General features: G+C 58.2%; 1 protein-coding gene across 1 annotated transcript in view; it reads right to left on the minus strand.

Moving 5' to 3' along the window:
- Nucleotides 1-15,340, minus strand: part of GRID1 (glutamate receptor, ionotropic, delta 1) — a 625,808-nt gene that overhangs the window by 183,445 nt on the left and 427,023 nt on the right. Inside the window, exons 8-9 of the mRNA XM_005871153.1 lie at nt 11,421-11,582; nt 9,343-9,462 (exon numbers count right to left, since the gene is read on the minus strand). Coding sequence (XP_005871215.1) covers nt 9,343-9,462; nt 11,421-11,582 — 282 coding nt within the window. The remainder of the gene's footprint in view (nt 1-9,342; nt 9,463-11,420; nt 11,583-15,340) is intronic.

The raw sequence follows: 15,340 nt of genomic DNA on the forward strand, positions 1-15,340 counted from the left end.
TATAAGATAGAGGCCTGGTGCATGGGTGGGGGCCGGCTGGTTTGCCCTGAAGGGTGATCCGGATCAGGGTGGGGGTCCCGCTTGGGTGCATGGCCAGCCTGGGTGAGGGGCTGATGGCTGTTTGCAGCTGGTCACACCCCATTCAGGATGGGGGTCCCTATTGGGGTGCCTGGCCAGCCTGGATGAGGAGCTGATGGCTATTTTCAGGCTGGCTACACCCCCTTTAGGGTGGGGGTCCCCACTGGGGTGCCTGGCCAGTCTGAGTGAGGGGCTGAGGGCCGTTTTCAGGCTGGCCGGTGACTGAAGCTCCCAGCCTCTCCTTTTTTTCCTTTTTTTTTATTCTGGGATTTATTTACCTTCTATAATTGAAACTTTGTTGCCGTCACTGGAGCTAAGAGCCTGCTCCTGCTCGCTCCCAGCTCTGAGGCCACGGCCTGCTGAAAGCAGGTATCTTGGGTTTGTTTACCTTCTATAATTGAAACTTGTTGCCATCACTGGAACTGAGAGCCGGCTCTTGCTCACTCCAGCTCTGTGGCCATGGTCTGCTGAAGGCAGGTATCTGGGGTTTGTTTAGCTTCTACAATGGAAACTTTGTTGCTTTCGGAGCTTAGAGCCGGGCCGCGGCAGGCGGGGAACCTTGGCTTCCTCCATCACTGGAGCAAGCAAGCCTCCTGCTCACTTCAGCTGCGTGGCTGCCGGCCGCCATCTTAGTTGGCAGTTAATTTGCATATCGCCCTGATTAGCCAATGGGAGGCATAGCGAAGGTATGGTCAATTACCCTTTTTGTCTTTTATTAGATAGGATATATATATATATGTGTGTGTGTGTGTGTGTGTATCAATAGAGATAGATAGATAGATAGATAGATAGATAGATAGATAGATAGATATAAAAAGCCAGTGTCCGTGACGACCAGAACAACCAAAGGACCAGTCACCATGAGGTGCATTGAGCACCTCTCGGTCCATTCCCCCAGCCTTCAGGCTCCAATTGATCAGGGGATGGCTAACAGGGGAACCAGGGTGAGTGGCACGGCGGGGACTGGGACTGGCGAGTGGGCAGAAGGCAGACCTCTTGGTCCCTCCTCCTGGCCCTCAGACTCTAATCAGTCGGTGGTGGTGGCAGGGCGGAACTGGGGACTGGCTCCCTTAGTAGTCCTGCAGGTTCAATCTCCAGAGAACAGGTCAGGCACCAACGGACCAGCACCACCAGCATGATCCCAACAGCGCTGCCAGCCTCCTGGAACTCGGCCTCGGGCACTGCGGCTGCTTCCCCTCCCTAGACATTCCGCAAAGAAGAAAGGATACTGCCAGCAGCTCCAGGGGCAAACAGAGGTGACTGCTCTCCCCGTGCTTCCTCCAGGTCACTCAAGCCAGCCCCCGCCCGCCCCGCTCCAAATAAAGAGTGAGCACTGCACAGGGAAGGAATGTAATAAAAAACAAAAACTGATGACCAAGAGAATGCCGCAGTTAACGTCCGGAGTCCAGCTCAGGAGACCGGAGAGAAGGGAGAATTCCATAAGGTGGCCGATGCCAGGATATTTCTGAGTGATAGCCTGGCATGTGACAGTTGTGTGACCGCAGAGGAAGGAGTTCAAGTTTCTCAACAGAACACCAAGGACTTCTTCCATGTGCTGAACCTTAGTAAGAAATGTGATTCCTCACAGCACAAGGTGCTGGCAGTGTCCATGTGTCCTTAGTCCCTGCTTTATTTTGCTGCTAAATTTAGCCTCAGTGTCACTGATGCATCCAGAAGGCTCTATGGCTTCTTCAAAAGCCTTGGGGTGCGCTGTCTTTGACATGGAGATGGCTGTGGACTTCAGCATCCTGGAGAGTCAGAAGGAGTTTGTGCGTCGGTATCGCCAGCACCATGAGGATGAGCCCCAGCTATCCATGCTGACCTCCGCCTGCCCCGGCTGGGTCCATACGCATAGCGCGTGCTGGGTCACCCCATCACCCCCACCTCTGCACGGCCAAGTCTCCCCAGCAGTTCATGGGTTCTCTGGTGAAGGATTACTTCGCCAGATGGCAGAACCTGTCCCCAGACAAGATTTCCACGTCATTGTGGCCCCGTGTTATGACAAGAAACTGGAGGCCCTTCTAGAAGATGTTCCCACAGCTTTGCATAGTTCCTGGGGTGCTGTCTGCGTGTTAACCTCAGGTGAAATTGTCCAGATAATGGAGCAAGTGACCTCGCCTTGAACAACGCTGCCGTGGACACTCTGTTTGGAGACATGAAAGAGGAGGAGGTGAGGCTCCACGAGGGTGCCAGCTCCGACGGGTACCTGGCGCATATCTTCGGGCATACGGCCAAGGAGCTGTTCAATGAGGACGTGGGCTGCTCACCTACCGCACCTTGAGGAACAAAGACCTCAAGGAGGTCACCCTTGAAAGGGACGAAGAGGTTCTGCTACGCTTTGAGGCTGCTTACGGCTTCCGGAACATCCAGAAGTGGTCCTGAAGCTGCAGAGGGACAAGTTCCCCTGCCACTTTGTGGAGGTCCTGGTCTGCGCCGGGGATGCCTAAGCGGCAGGGGTCAGGCCCAGGCGGAGGACGGGCATGCAGACAGGGCACCGCTGTGGCAGATGGAAGGCATCTATGCTGCCATCCCGGTGTGGTCCCCGGAGAGCAGCGCCACATGCAGGAGCTGTACCAGGAGTGGCTGGTGGGGGGGCGACTCCCTCTGGGCCCAGGCGGCCCTGCACACCACCTAGCAGGGCCCAGGGCAGCTGCCAGGACATCAAGTAGTGAAGGTCCAGCAGGCACCCGTCCTGCAGGCCGCCTGAGGAGGGGTGTCAGACGCGTGAAGGAAAGGCTTAGTGTCTCTGTCATCACTTTGGTTTTCAGAATTCCCTCCTCCCCATCTGTCGGCTCCCTCCCTCTGAGGGGCGCTGTCATCATCACATGGGTGCAACTGGAATATTGTATCTCGAGAGGACTGCCCCAATGTACGTATCCTTTTATCCTATGATGAAAAAATCCCAAAGAACAAGAATGGAGACAGACTGCTGTCCTTTAGGCTTAAAAAACCCGGCAAGAGTCCTGCGAAGAGCTGAGACTTGGTTCTGTCCACGCGCCTCAGAGAGATTGGATGAGGAAATGGCCTGGTTTGGCCCTGACTTTACCCACTTATGTTACTCTTGAAGGTCTCTGTGGGCAGAGCTCAAGAGATTTATCTCAGTGCTGCGGCCGATGCAACGCTGTGAGCACACTCCAGCAAACACGCTTCCTTGGCACACCAGGAAGTGGCAACGCCCGCCTGACAAATCTCCAAGAGCCATCTACTCTTAGCCCCGACCCTCACGCCCATTGGATAACATAGCAAGCGTGTCCCTATTGCATTGGCTGCTTACCCCTTTATATACGGCTGTACTTCCTCAATAAACTTAGATCTGTGTCTCTGAACCTGGTCTCTGGAGTCGTGCATGCAAACATCCCAGCGCGTTGGGCTCCGTCGTCCTCACCCCCGAGGGACCCCCTGTTCCAAGCCTCCCCTCCCCCGTGCCCTTTTACATTCAGGGATTAAGCTGAACTCACTTTGGGGGAGGCCTGGCAAGGGTGACAAGTGTCACAGATGGAAGGATGGAGAATGGAGAGGCGGACACCCTGCTCGGTCCCTCCCTGGGTGGGGTCAGGCAGATGAAGGCCGGCCAGCCAGCCCCACAATTGGGTGAGATAGTGTCCTCTGTGTCCACCTCTCACCCCGTGGGCTTGGCCATTCCCCTCAGCTCCAGGCAGCCCTTTGCGTTCCACAACAGTGCGCTCTGCCCTCAAGTGCCGCCCGCCCTAAACGAGAAGGAAGAAAGCAGTTGGCCCACAGATGACTACACAGAAAGATATGCAGCCACCACAGAGCCCAGCACCCGTGCATGGTAGGGCCGCCTGTGGAGGGGGCCTGTGGCGGCCTGGTGCTGGGCTCCAGAGCCCTTGGATTCTGTTACCATGTGGGTGACCTTTTTCTTGAACCCCTCAGCCTGTTAGATTTCCCTCATTCGTGTGTTATTGTACCTGTGCGCCCATCTGGCTTGATAACTGGGACATTGTGTGAAATTACCTATTTTCTGCTTTCAATCTATTTACAGTGGGGTTTTGTCCTCTGTGGCAATGTAGATCCATTTCTGATTATGGAATAAACAGTTGAAGTGGCAAAAAAAAAAAAAAAAACAGGGGCTGCCAGGTGGCTCCTGACAACTGGCAGGAACGTCTGTGGGACGGATCCAGATCCCAGGCTGGCAAGGGTGTCCCACTGCCCCCCCAGAGGGCCAATTGGGTCCTGGCTCCCCCCCACCACCCCTTTGGGACCCTACTCGTGCAAATATTCGTGCACCGGGCCTCTAGTTCTATAATAATATGGTGAAAATGCCTAAACACTTATCATATAGGAAGATAAAATAAATGTAAGTTGAATAACATGTTCCCATTAAAAATCATAGTGAAAAGAATAAAGAAATGAGGAAATGCTCCCAATATACCATTAAATAGGAAAGTCAGGCCACAAATGTATGTGCAACAAATAGCCATTTGAAAAACAGACCTATCGCTATCTACCTGCATGTATAGAGGAGGAAAATAAAATGCACCAGATATCTAACAGTGCTTCTTCCCTGGTGCAGAAATCAGAGCTGACTTCTTTATTCTTCTTTTCATTTATCTGTATTTTCTAAACATTCTACCCCAAATGAGCATGTATTGGCACTATCTCAAAAAATGACAAGTGCAATTTAAAATGAAATAGTACTTAATTGTATCTTTTCCCGATCCCTTTCCTGGGATGAAGCAGCAGGGCTTGTTTTGGGTCTTGGCTCTGTTAAAAGCCGTTCTGCACAAGAGTTGGGAAGGGTAACATTTTTCTGGGGAATTGCTAATCCATGATGGGGCTGAAGTCTGGACTCACTGTGCACAGCGGGGAGTCTATAGAGCAGCTAACAGAGACTCCACAGAGTTCTCGGCTGGACCCTCCCACCCCACCAGCACCCGCTCCAGTCCTCAGCCACTGCGGGCTCCTGGTCCAGCGCCAGGGGCTGGGGCCCCAGTCAGGGAGTCCGCCTGCGGGCTGGTGCCTCTTCCACCTGGCCTCGCCCTTAGAGCGCCTGCGCCCTGGGGATGTGGGACACTGTAACACAGGTAGCAGACCTGGGCAAGAATGGTTGATGTGCGCGCTGAGCCGGGAGGGCGGGGGTCCCGGCCTGCCAATCACCTCAGGATGAGCAATCATTCCTCTCAATTAGCAGCAGCACGAGGCCTCCTGCGGACATGGCACCAGGGGAGCCTTTGACTCCCAGCAGAGCCAGCCTTTACGAGGATCAAACCCACAGAGGAAGCAGGAGGGGAAGCCTCGGTCCCTGGGGAATGGCTGGGCAGGAGGCTGCCCATGGGCACTGGGCACTGGGCACTGGTGCAACACCAGTCAGCAGGCTCTGGACCAGTGGGAAGGGGCTCAGAGGCCCTAATGCGGGCGGGGGGGGGAGGTGGAAAGTAGGCGGAGGGGCATGAGGGAGTTCAAGAAGGGTCCCCCCCCTACATCTTCCTTCCAGCCAGCACAGCCACTACATAGTCAAGTCTCTGCAGCCTCAGGGCCGCGGTTTCCCCGCTGGCGCTGCTCAGCACACCCGGAGACGGAGAGGCTGGGGCTGGCCACTGTGCAGGGGGCTCGGCACCCACCGCAGTCCCCACCTGCACCTGCCTCTGCACAAGGGAATGTGTGGGCTCAGGAAGCTTCTGCTGGAACAGACTTCCTGGGACTAGACAGAAGCTTGAAAACCACTGAACCCAACGCAATTCTCTTCCACGGAAAGCAGCAGCAAACAGTCCCGTTCTCTCGTCAGGGTGTCCTCTGCCCCACAGGCCTGCCCGCTGCCGCCCACTCCCGCCCTCCTGCTGTGGGAATAAGGTTCAAAGGGCCTGCAAGCAGTCAGCACTTTGGCCCAGATTTCACGTACCAGGGACCCATGTGAGAGGGAAGAGGGAGCGAGCCTCCCACGCCAGCGGCATCGGGACGCGGCAGGGCAGACGCCTGGGCCACCTGCCATGAGAGCCTTCTGTTCCCGCGGGCTGTGCCGGTGGGACTCCAGGCGAGTAACGCTCACGGAAAAGAAGGCCGAGTTGCCTCTTCCCAAAGACCGCATCAGAGCAGCCTCCAAATAAAGCCTCGTCGGAGGTGAAGCCCAGGCCCTCTGGGTCCTCAGGCGTGAGAAGGAGCTGCCATCTGCTCGCAGCTGGGCACTGCCCAGGCACAGAGCCCTCCCGCCTCGGCCTGAGGCCTGGCCGCTCTGCTCCTGTGGGGTCTGGGCTGGAATGCCCAGAGGGAAGCCCCATCTGCCCAGCTGCTGGCCCAGCCGCACGGGAGAGTGCCCGCTGCCAAGGCCTGCCACAGGGCCACTGCACGGAGCCCTGCCCAGCCAGGAGGTCCTAGCAGCTCCGCCTTCCATCTGAGAAAACGACGCCCAGAGAAGGGAAGTGGCTGCAGAGTGTCAGGGCTGGGAGCCAGGAGCAATGCAGTGGCCCCCATAGTGAGACAGCACAGCTGTGACGCACCTCGGCCCACAGGGGGTGCTGTGGCCCCGGTCAGCTCCCCTTGCCTGTCCCACACAGCTCCCCACACAGCTCCCCTCGCCTGTCCCACACAGCTCCCCACACAGCTCCCCACACAGCTCCCCTTGCCTGTCCCACACAGCTCCCCCTGCCTGTCCCACACAGCTCCCCTGCAGCTCCCCAGCACCACAGCAGGTGCCCAGAGGGGCTCCTGGGAGTGGTCCCGCCTCCTCTGCCTTTCTGTGCCTCAGGACCCTAATCCTACCCTCAAACCTGCTGCCCCTCCCACTTTATTTGTATGCCACCCCAATATCCCAGCCTATGCCTCAGCCCCACCTCCTACGAGAAGCCCCGCTCAGCCTGCCTTCATGTATGTATGTATTTATTTATAAATATATTTTTGTTGATCTCAGAGAGGAAGGAAGACGGAGATAAAAACATCATGATGAGAAAGAATCATGGATTGGCTGCCTCCTGCATGCCCCACATTGGGGATCAAGCCCGCAACCTGGGCATGTGCCCTGACCAAGAATCAAACCATGACCTTCTGGTTCATAGGTCGACACTCAACCACTGAGCCATGCCAGCTAGGCTCAGCCTGCCTTTAAATGATGACCTTTAGCCGGGACATGCTCTGCCCAGGCCCTCTCCTCGCTCCATCCTGAAACCGCCAGCCCTCGCTCCAATGAAATCCGGGCTGAATCACAGACATTTGCTGGATGAACCCACTCCTGCTTCCCAGATAACCTCTCCTCAGCGCGTTAAGCTGCCAGGCAGACAGATAACAACTGGGCTATGCAGTTATTAGGGCAGATTTTAAATGACAAAAGGATGCGTCTTAGAATAAAGCCCACTTGAAAAGCAGCTTCTCTCCCAGCTCAGTCACACCCTGCTCCCCGCTCAGAGGCTCCCCACCCTGCGCAGTTCCAGCTCAGGGTGTTGGAGGAGCGTTGCCGTGGCAACCAGAGGCCCAAGCACCTGAAGCAGGAAGTGGAGGGTGCTGCCTCCCCTCTTTCAGGCCCCTGGAGTGGCCAGCATGGCCCCCATCAGCTGCAGAGATGGGGCAAAGGTCCCCCAGCCAACATTCCCACCCACTGCGGGACGCTGGGGGTGAGCTGAGCTGAAGAGGGGTGGCAGCCCAGGAGCCAGCACTCAGCCTGCCTGTCATCACCGGGAGGAGCCCCGAGGCATGCCGGCAAGGACCTGCAGGCACTCGGCAGGAGCCTTCCACACGTGACTGAAGGGCCAGCCCTGGTTCCCTGACCAGGTGGGAGCCCCAACACAGGCAGTTCCCACTATGGTCACAAATGGCCCAGGCCGTGCGGACCGCCAGCCCCAGCCCTCCACCAGCCTCACAGCTCGGGCATCCCCCACAGGCATCCGACACCCTGGACATGACGGGGCCCACCTGGCCCACCGGTGTCACACCGTCACCGTCCACCCTCTGTGATGCCACACACAAGCCTTTGAGCACCAATGTCTTCAAACCACGTGGGTCACCCTGCCTCTCAGCCAGTTACTGAGCCTGCTGTCATCTGTACAACCAACCGTGACCCTAACCTTCCGTCACAGATGAGCTGGAAGTCCCGCCCCATAGCACGGGGACCCTCAGCTCCCAGGGGCCAGTCCTGCCCATGCTGTGCCTGAGGGCTGCTCCTCAGTGCCACCACACTCACACCCGGCACCACACACGCCGTCTTCCGGCTGGTCCCCCTCACCAGTCTCAGCATCAGAGGACCCTGGCTGCCCTGCACTGCCCTCGGCCAGCTCCGCCTCGTCCTGCTGAGGGTGCACCACGCTTCCCCTCCCGGAACGGTCATTGGTAGAGACATCTTTCTCTCAAGTGCACAGAGTGTGTGACTGTGAGCGCACACATGTGTGTGACTGTGAGTGCACATGTGTGACTTTGTGTGCCTGTGTATGCCTGTGCACACATGCATGTGATGTGTGAGTGTGTCTGTGTGACTCTGTGTGTGACTGTGTATGCATGTGTGTGGCTCTGTGTGTGTGTGTGTGTGGCTGTGACTCTGTGTCCCTGTGTGCGACTGTGTGTGTGTGTCTGTGTGTGACTCTGTGTGTGACTGTGTATGCATGTGTGTGGCTCTGTGTGTGTGCGTGGCTGTGTGTGACTGTGTGTGAATGGATGTGCATCCGTGCCGAGTGCATGCCAGGCTTTAATGCTGGTTAGATGAGCCTGTGGCTCCTTCACATCGTGAGTGCTTCCAACTGTGGCTTAACTTTGGGGATTCCAACCCAGGGCCACAGTCCGCCCCCGTCCTCCATCCTGAAAACCCCCACAAGAGAAGGAAAGGGTCACGGAAAACCCAGGCCTGCCACTTGCATGAGCACCAAATAAAACGGATGAACCCCCGAGTTATGAGCCCGAGTGCCCCTCATTTCTCCCTACAGGGGGCCCCAGCACGCCCGCTCCACACCTCCTCCTGCCTCGCTTGTCTGCTCACGGCCTTGTCCACTCCTGGACCGAGAACACTCTCTGGCTATGCCTCTCTCCTGCCTCAGCCACAGTCACACCTGCCCTGCCGTTGGGCTGATCCCAGGGGCTCTGGGAAAACGCGTTGCCCCTCCCGCCTCACCCGGGCCGCAGGCTGGCCCTCCTGCCTCACTGGGTTGGCCCTCCTGCCTCACCCGGCCACAGGCTGGCCCTCCAGGCCCCACTGCGCTGAGACTACACGAGCGGCACTTCGGCACTTTCTGGTTGACAGTCTCAGCCTCCTGCCCACAGTGCCATGAGCACCACACAGGGCCTGGGCCACCGCAGCGGGAAGAGGAGCCGCGGCGTCCTGCAGCTCACCTTACGCATGTCTTTGCCGAAGGTCTCGCTGTAGGTTGTGCCGAGGATTTCAAACTGGACATAGGGGTTCGAGCGATCCTCCCGAAACTCCATCACCCCTGTGAGGCCGGTGATGTGACCCTGCAGAGAGAAGAACAAACCATCGGAGAGTTAAGCAGACATGGACGGGGGAGGGCAGGGGAGGGGACCCCAAGGCAAGGGAGACAAAAGTGGTCACCGAGAAGCGAGTCAGCAAGGTCTGGGGGCACGCCTGCGGTCCTGGGCCTCCCAGCGGGCCAGCCCTGCCCAGGCCCTTGCTCATGGGGAACCCCTCACGCCTGCACCCGTCGCTGATGCAGTCAGCAGGATTACAGGGCCTGCCCGTGCCACACGCGGTGCTGGCCGTGTCCCCTACCCCCTGGAGCTTACAGTCTGCCCCTACACCCTGCCCCACGGGCTCACTCAGCTTGAGCCACGCGGGACATCCAAGGTCAAGAGAGCGCACACGCAGTCACACCCGTCAGACACAGGTGGGAGCGGTAGGGCAACACCTCCCATCTCCCCGCTTCGGCCTGGAGTAACCAAATCCCGTCAGGTCCTCCGGGGCCACAGAGAAACTGCACAGCATGGTGACTGCAGGCGGCACGGTGGGCGCGTGCCCAGCGCCTCTCCCGTGGCCCAGTGGGCTCTGTCGGAGCAGACAGAGGCTGGGCTGCCCTGTGGTAAGCCCCTTCTTTCTTCAAGGCTGGGAAGGGCTCTCATCCAGCCATGACCTCCCCTAGACGGTGAGCTGGGAAGGACCCAAGAGGGCCCCCAGTCGCTGTAGCAAACAGTGCTCGCTGCTCCTGAAACCACGCGCGGTTTGCTGTGATTACAGCTCCCAGCACTGGAGATGTCCTTACATGCTCTTCTGAAGCCTCTCAAAGCCAGTCCACTCTACCAAACCTCCTGTGGCTTACCCAGTTCTCTTCAAATCCAGCCTTCCACCTGGGGGTGCTGCTCAGCATCCCACCACCAAGTGCAGAGAACCTGCACATGCACACTTGTGCACACACCTCGATGAGCATGTCCCCACGTGTGTGCACACATGCACGCACACACCTACATACCAGGCAAGCACAACCACATACACGTGTGTACACACGTGTACATGTGCATGCACACACATCCAGATGTCCACGTGTGCATATGTTCACATGCATCTGTGCACACATACATACAGACATGCACACACATAGATACACCCAGATGAACGCACCTGCACACACGTGTGTATGCACATATACTAGTACATACGCACACACACAGCTGAGGTCTTGGCTGATCAGCACATGTGCTGCCACTGAGTCAGCCTGTCTTACAGACAGCACACATGGGCAAGGCAGCTGCTCCCCTCTCTCCTGAGAGCAGCTCCTGTCCACAGCGGTGCGGTCCAGACCCCAGTGATGCCCAAAGCCCTGGATAGCACCCAACTCTAATATACCATGTTCTTTCATACACCCCCATACCTATGAGAAAGTTTAATTGATAAATGAGTCACAGTAAGAGACTAACAGCAGTAACTATAGTAAGTAGAACAATTATAACAATACTAGTATACCGCAATAAAAGTTATGGAAAGGTGGTCTCTCTCTCAAAATATCTTATTTTACTGCACGAACCTCCTCTTCACATGACAACGTGAGATGCTACAATGCCTATGTGATGAGATGAAGCAGGTACTCAGAATGATGTGCAACTTACAATGTATAAATGACTTATTTCTGGAACTTTCCGTGTAATACTTTCCAACATTCGTTGGCCACAGGTAAGTGAAACTGCTGACAGTGAAGCTGTGGAGAAGGAGACTACTGTCTTTGTGACTCGGCAAATTACTTAGCCTCTCCGATCTCCTTATGAAAACAGAGACAACAGTAATAACACACAGCCAGGAACCCTCGCTCACTCCTCCCTCAAGTGCTGGGGCCAGAAGCGTGGCAAGGAGAGGCCTGGGCAGGGCCTCCCCGCAAGAACTCGGTGTCAGGCCCCCCTGGAGGAGGCAGGGGGGTGGGGAGGGCCTGCGGTGGGCCCCGGCCCAGGAGGGTGTCCGTCTCACACACCTTTTTGATCGTGTCCAGCATGGACCGCCCGCCGTTCCATGGCTTGGTGGACTTGCGGATGCAGTTGAGGCTGGCCATGCTGTGCCACTTCCTGTCCTCCAGCTTCCTGTGGAAGGCGTTGGCCAGCATCAGCACGCTGTCATACAGGTAGAGGTTGGAGATCTGCGAAGACAAGGCAGGGACACCTTCGCCACGGTGCGTTTCCACCGAGGGAGAGCCAGTGGAGGCGGGTGGCCCAGGTGCCACCCGGCGAGTGGGACCCAGGCTCTGTGCCGCGACCCTCTGGCCCCCAGGTTTCCCCTCACAACCCAGGCCGGGCTGGACAGATTGAGACTCGCCCCGCGGCAGGAACTCGAGCTGATCAACCCGGAACCAGAGGGATCAGCGCCCTGTGCAGTCTCACATGCAAAGCAGGGAGGGGAGGGGCACAGGCTCGGGCTAAGGATTCGGAGGGGAGAGGTGAGGCGTCTACGGGGAGGCCAGCATGATGCCAGGGCAGGGTTGTGCAGAGGAGCAGGACCGGGGCGGGAGGGACTGCCCAGATTTCTGATGAAGGACCACGGAGCCAGAGCAGATACACAGACTGGGGGGTGCAGTAAAACTTCCTTCACAGAACAGGCAGCGCTGCATTCGCCTGTGGCCACAGCTGGCCGAGCGGTGGGAAGGCCTGAGGACAGCTCCAGTGTCTGCAACTCGGGCAGCAGGCAGCGTAGGGAGGAGCCCCAGAGGGAGGCAGGGACTGGGCCTGCTGAGCCCATTGGGGCGCTAAGGAGTACGAACACAGGTGACTTCAGGAGAAGGACTCCCCTGGAGGAGCCACGTCCAGAAACCACTCCCCTGCCTTGGAAAGACCACTCTGGTCCCTGGGCCGGGGTGGCGGCCTGAGCGACTGTGTTGTGGTGATGGACATTCCAGACACAGTGCATCGCTGCCAGTAGGGGGATGCCTTGGGGACTTGCGACTCTGAGAAGGTGCCCTCTGCTGAGCTGTCCCCAGTACAGCCGGTCCTGGAGGAGACAGCGGTGGCAGAGCCCTAGGAGCGCTGCGGGGGGGGGGGGGGGGGGGGGGAGCAGGGCCAAGAGCTAAACCACAGTGGGCTCAGGCTGGGCCAGGCCTGCCGATCACTCTCCTCCCACCAGGACTGAGAGCCCTGACCCCCTGACCCCCTGCAGCCGCCTTCTGAAGGCCCAGCTGGAGCTGCCGTGGGCGGAGCGCAGCCCTGCTCTCAGGTGTTGCCCCTCATGCCACCCCGCTCCTCCTCCCACGGGGTGTCCTGGAGCAGGACAAGAAGACAGAAGAGGGTGGGAGGAGGCGGCCCCCTCAGGCAGGTGTGTGGCGGCCATGGCAGCTGCTGCACAGACAACCATCAGCCAACGGGGTCAGAGGGCGACTCTGCACACGGGAGCAAGGCGGCCGCTGAAGATGCCAGGACAAGCCGCCAGGTAGCAACGGGAGGCTCTGTCGCCTCACGGGGCTCCTGGGAGACCAACGGACCCCTGGGCTTCAGGAGGAGCCCTGCTGCCTCCCAGCCTCCCCCAGCATGCCCCAGAATTCCCCTTGCACCCCAACTCCTCCCTGCCTTGTTCTCAGCCTGCATACACTGAGTACCCCCAAAACACAGTCCCAGACAAGAGCTTGTGATGGGAACCGTCCTGCGAGATGAAAGCAGACGTGGGCAAGGGAGCTGCAGCGGGACACCAAACACCCCTGGCCATCTCGCCTCCCACCACCTGATGCCGCCGGTGCGTCCCTGTGCCCTGCCCACTCCCGCCGAGCCTGGCGCTGTCTGCTTCAGCCCGTGAACTTGCGGGGGGCACAGCCATGTGGGCCACCGAGACTGTGCTCCTGGCACCTTTCCATGCTGTTGGGGTGAGAAACAGATGGAGGATGGACAGGAGGGGGCCATGGGGCAGGAGGGGGGCCCATGGGGCAGGAGGGGGGCCATGGGGCAGGAGGGGGCCAGGGTAACCGACCACCTGCTGACTTGACAAGAGCTGCAGGCCAAGGGGAAGCAGGCACGTGGGCACCTGGGACCTTTTCGGGGCCTGCAGTGTGCAGGGGCCTGCCTGCCGGCAGAGACGTGCCCGCCCCCGGGCCACCCTCTGCGCTACAGGAACCAGGACAGAGCCCTAGGCCCCGCCAGCCCGGGCAGCCTCCTGGGAGAGAAGCCCGCAGCCGTGCTCAGGAGCCTCCCGCCGCGGCCTTACTGCTGGCGGGCGCCTCCCCTGGGAGCACAGAGCCAGGAGGAGAGGCTGCATAAGAGACTGCAAGCCTCTCAGAGGGGCCTGGTTTTATTTTATTTATTTTCTGAAAGGATAACTCAAAGCTGAGAGTCCTTGGTGATATGAGGATTTCTCTACTCCAGACATTCACAGCTCTCCCAGCCACCCACTCACAGCGACGACGCTCCTCACCCAGGCCCTGGACTCACGTCCACACTCGTCCACCACACACACTCACACATACACACACACTCACACACTCCACACACACAGTCACACACACACAGTCACTCACACAGTCACACACACTCACACATACACATACACACCCGCTCACACACACTCACACATACACATACACACACACATACACACTCACTCACACACATACACACACACGCACACACATATACACATACACTCACACATACATATACACTCACATACACTCACACACACACTCACACACACTCACACACTCACACATACATACAGACACTCACATATACACACACACTCACACATACACACACACACACACTCACACATACTCATTCACTCACACACATATACACACTCACACACACACACGCACACGCACACGGCAACACCGCCCGCCGCTGCGGCCAGACCAGCACCCGCTGGGACTCCCTCTTTCTCTCCACATCCCGACTCACAATGAACTGGGTACTTATCAAATGTGAGGCTGCAGAGAGGCCTGCGAGGAGAGGAAAACACAGGATGTGACTCAGAAAGCTCTGGGGCCTCCCCCGTCTCCGCTGGGGACACTGCCCACACCTCACTGCCCTGCCCGCTCCCCGCCACCCCTCGCCGAGCTTCCTAAGCAGCGGGGACTCTCCACTGTCCTAGATGTCTCTCCACACTTTCACTATCTCTACAACCAGCACCAACCACGGCACACGGCTGGTGCTTAATGTGTGCTTGATGGCTGGATGCTTGGTGGATGGATGGAAGGATGAACAGCTGAAGGAGTGTGGTGGGCGAGTGCGCGTGTGTGGGGAGGAGATGGGGAGCTGGGGAGCTGGATGGATGGATGGATGGATGGATGGATGGATGGATGGATGGGAGATCTCCCAATAGGAAGGCACACATGAACGTGGTTCCCAGAAAGAGAAAATACAAAGCAGACAGCAGAAAAAAGACCTGTTGCTCCACCTGTGACTTGGGAGGGAACCGCCTTCGTTCAAACAACAGTTTGCTTCTCATTTACAGCCACTCAGAGTGCCTTCCTGACCCCATGCGGCTGCTCCATCCTTGCTCCCTGAGCTGCCTCACTGCCTCTGCCTCAGAGGATGCTGACACTGTGGGGCCTGGGCCCCTCCCTGCTCCCCCACCTCAGTGTCCTCACACAGGCGACCCTCGACCCACTGGGCTCACTGGTGGGGAGGCAAAGGACAGAGCGCCACCCTCACGGCCTGCTGTCCAGAGAAGGGACCTTCGGGGGGAAACTCAAGAGCAGGCAGCAGAAAGGCGGCTTCTGTCTGGGCTTCCTCCAGCCCGGACAAGGCAGGCGAGCCTTTCCCGGGTGGGTGCGCGGGCAGAGACCAGAGTCTGGGCGGGTCACGCCGTGCCCCTGCACCAGGAGCCGTCTGCGAGGAGAGGGCTCCCCTGCCGCTGCAGGGACACCTCTCACTGTTGGTCTTGAGGGGCTAACAGCCCAGCTGGAGCTCTAGGCAA

The sequence above is a fragment of the Myotis brandtii genome, unplaced genomic scaffold, assembly GCF_000412655.1.
Source record: "Myotis brandtii unplaced genomic scaffold, ASM41265v1 scaffold33, whole genome shotgun sequence".
Taxonomy (NCBI): domain Eukaryota; kingdom Metazoa; phylum Chordata; class Mammalia; order Chiroptera; family Vespertilionidae; genus Myotis; species Myotis brandtii.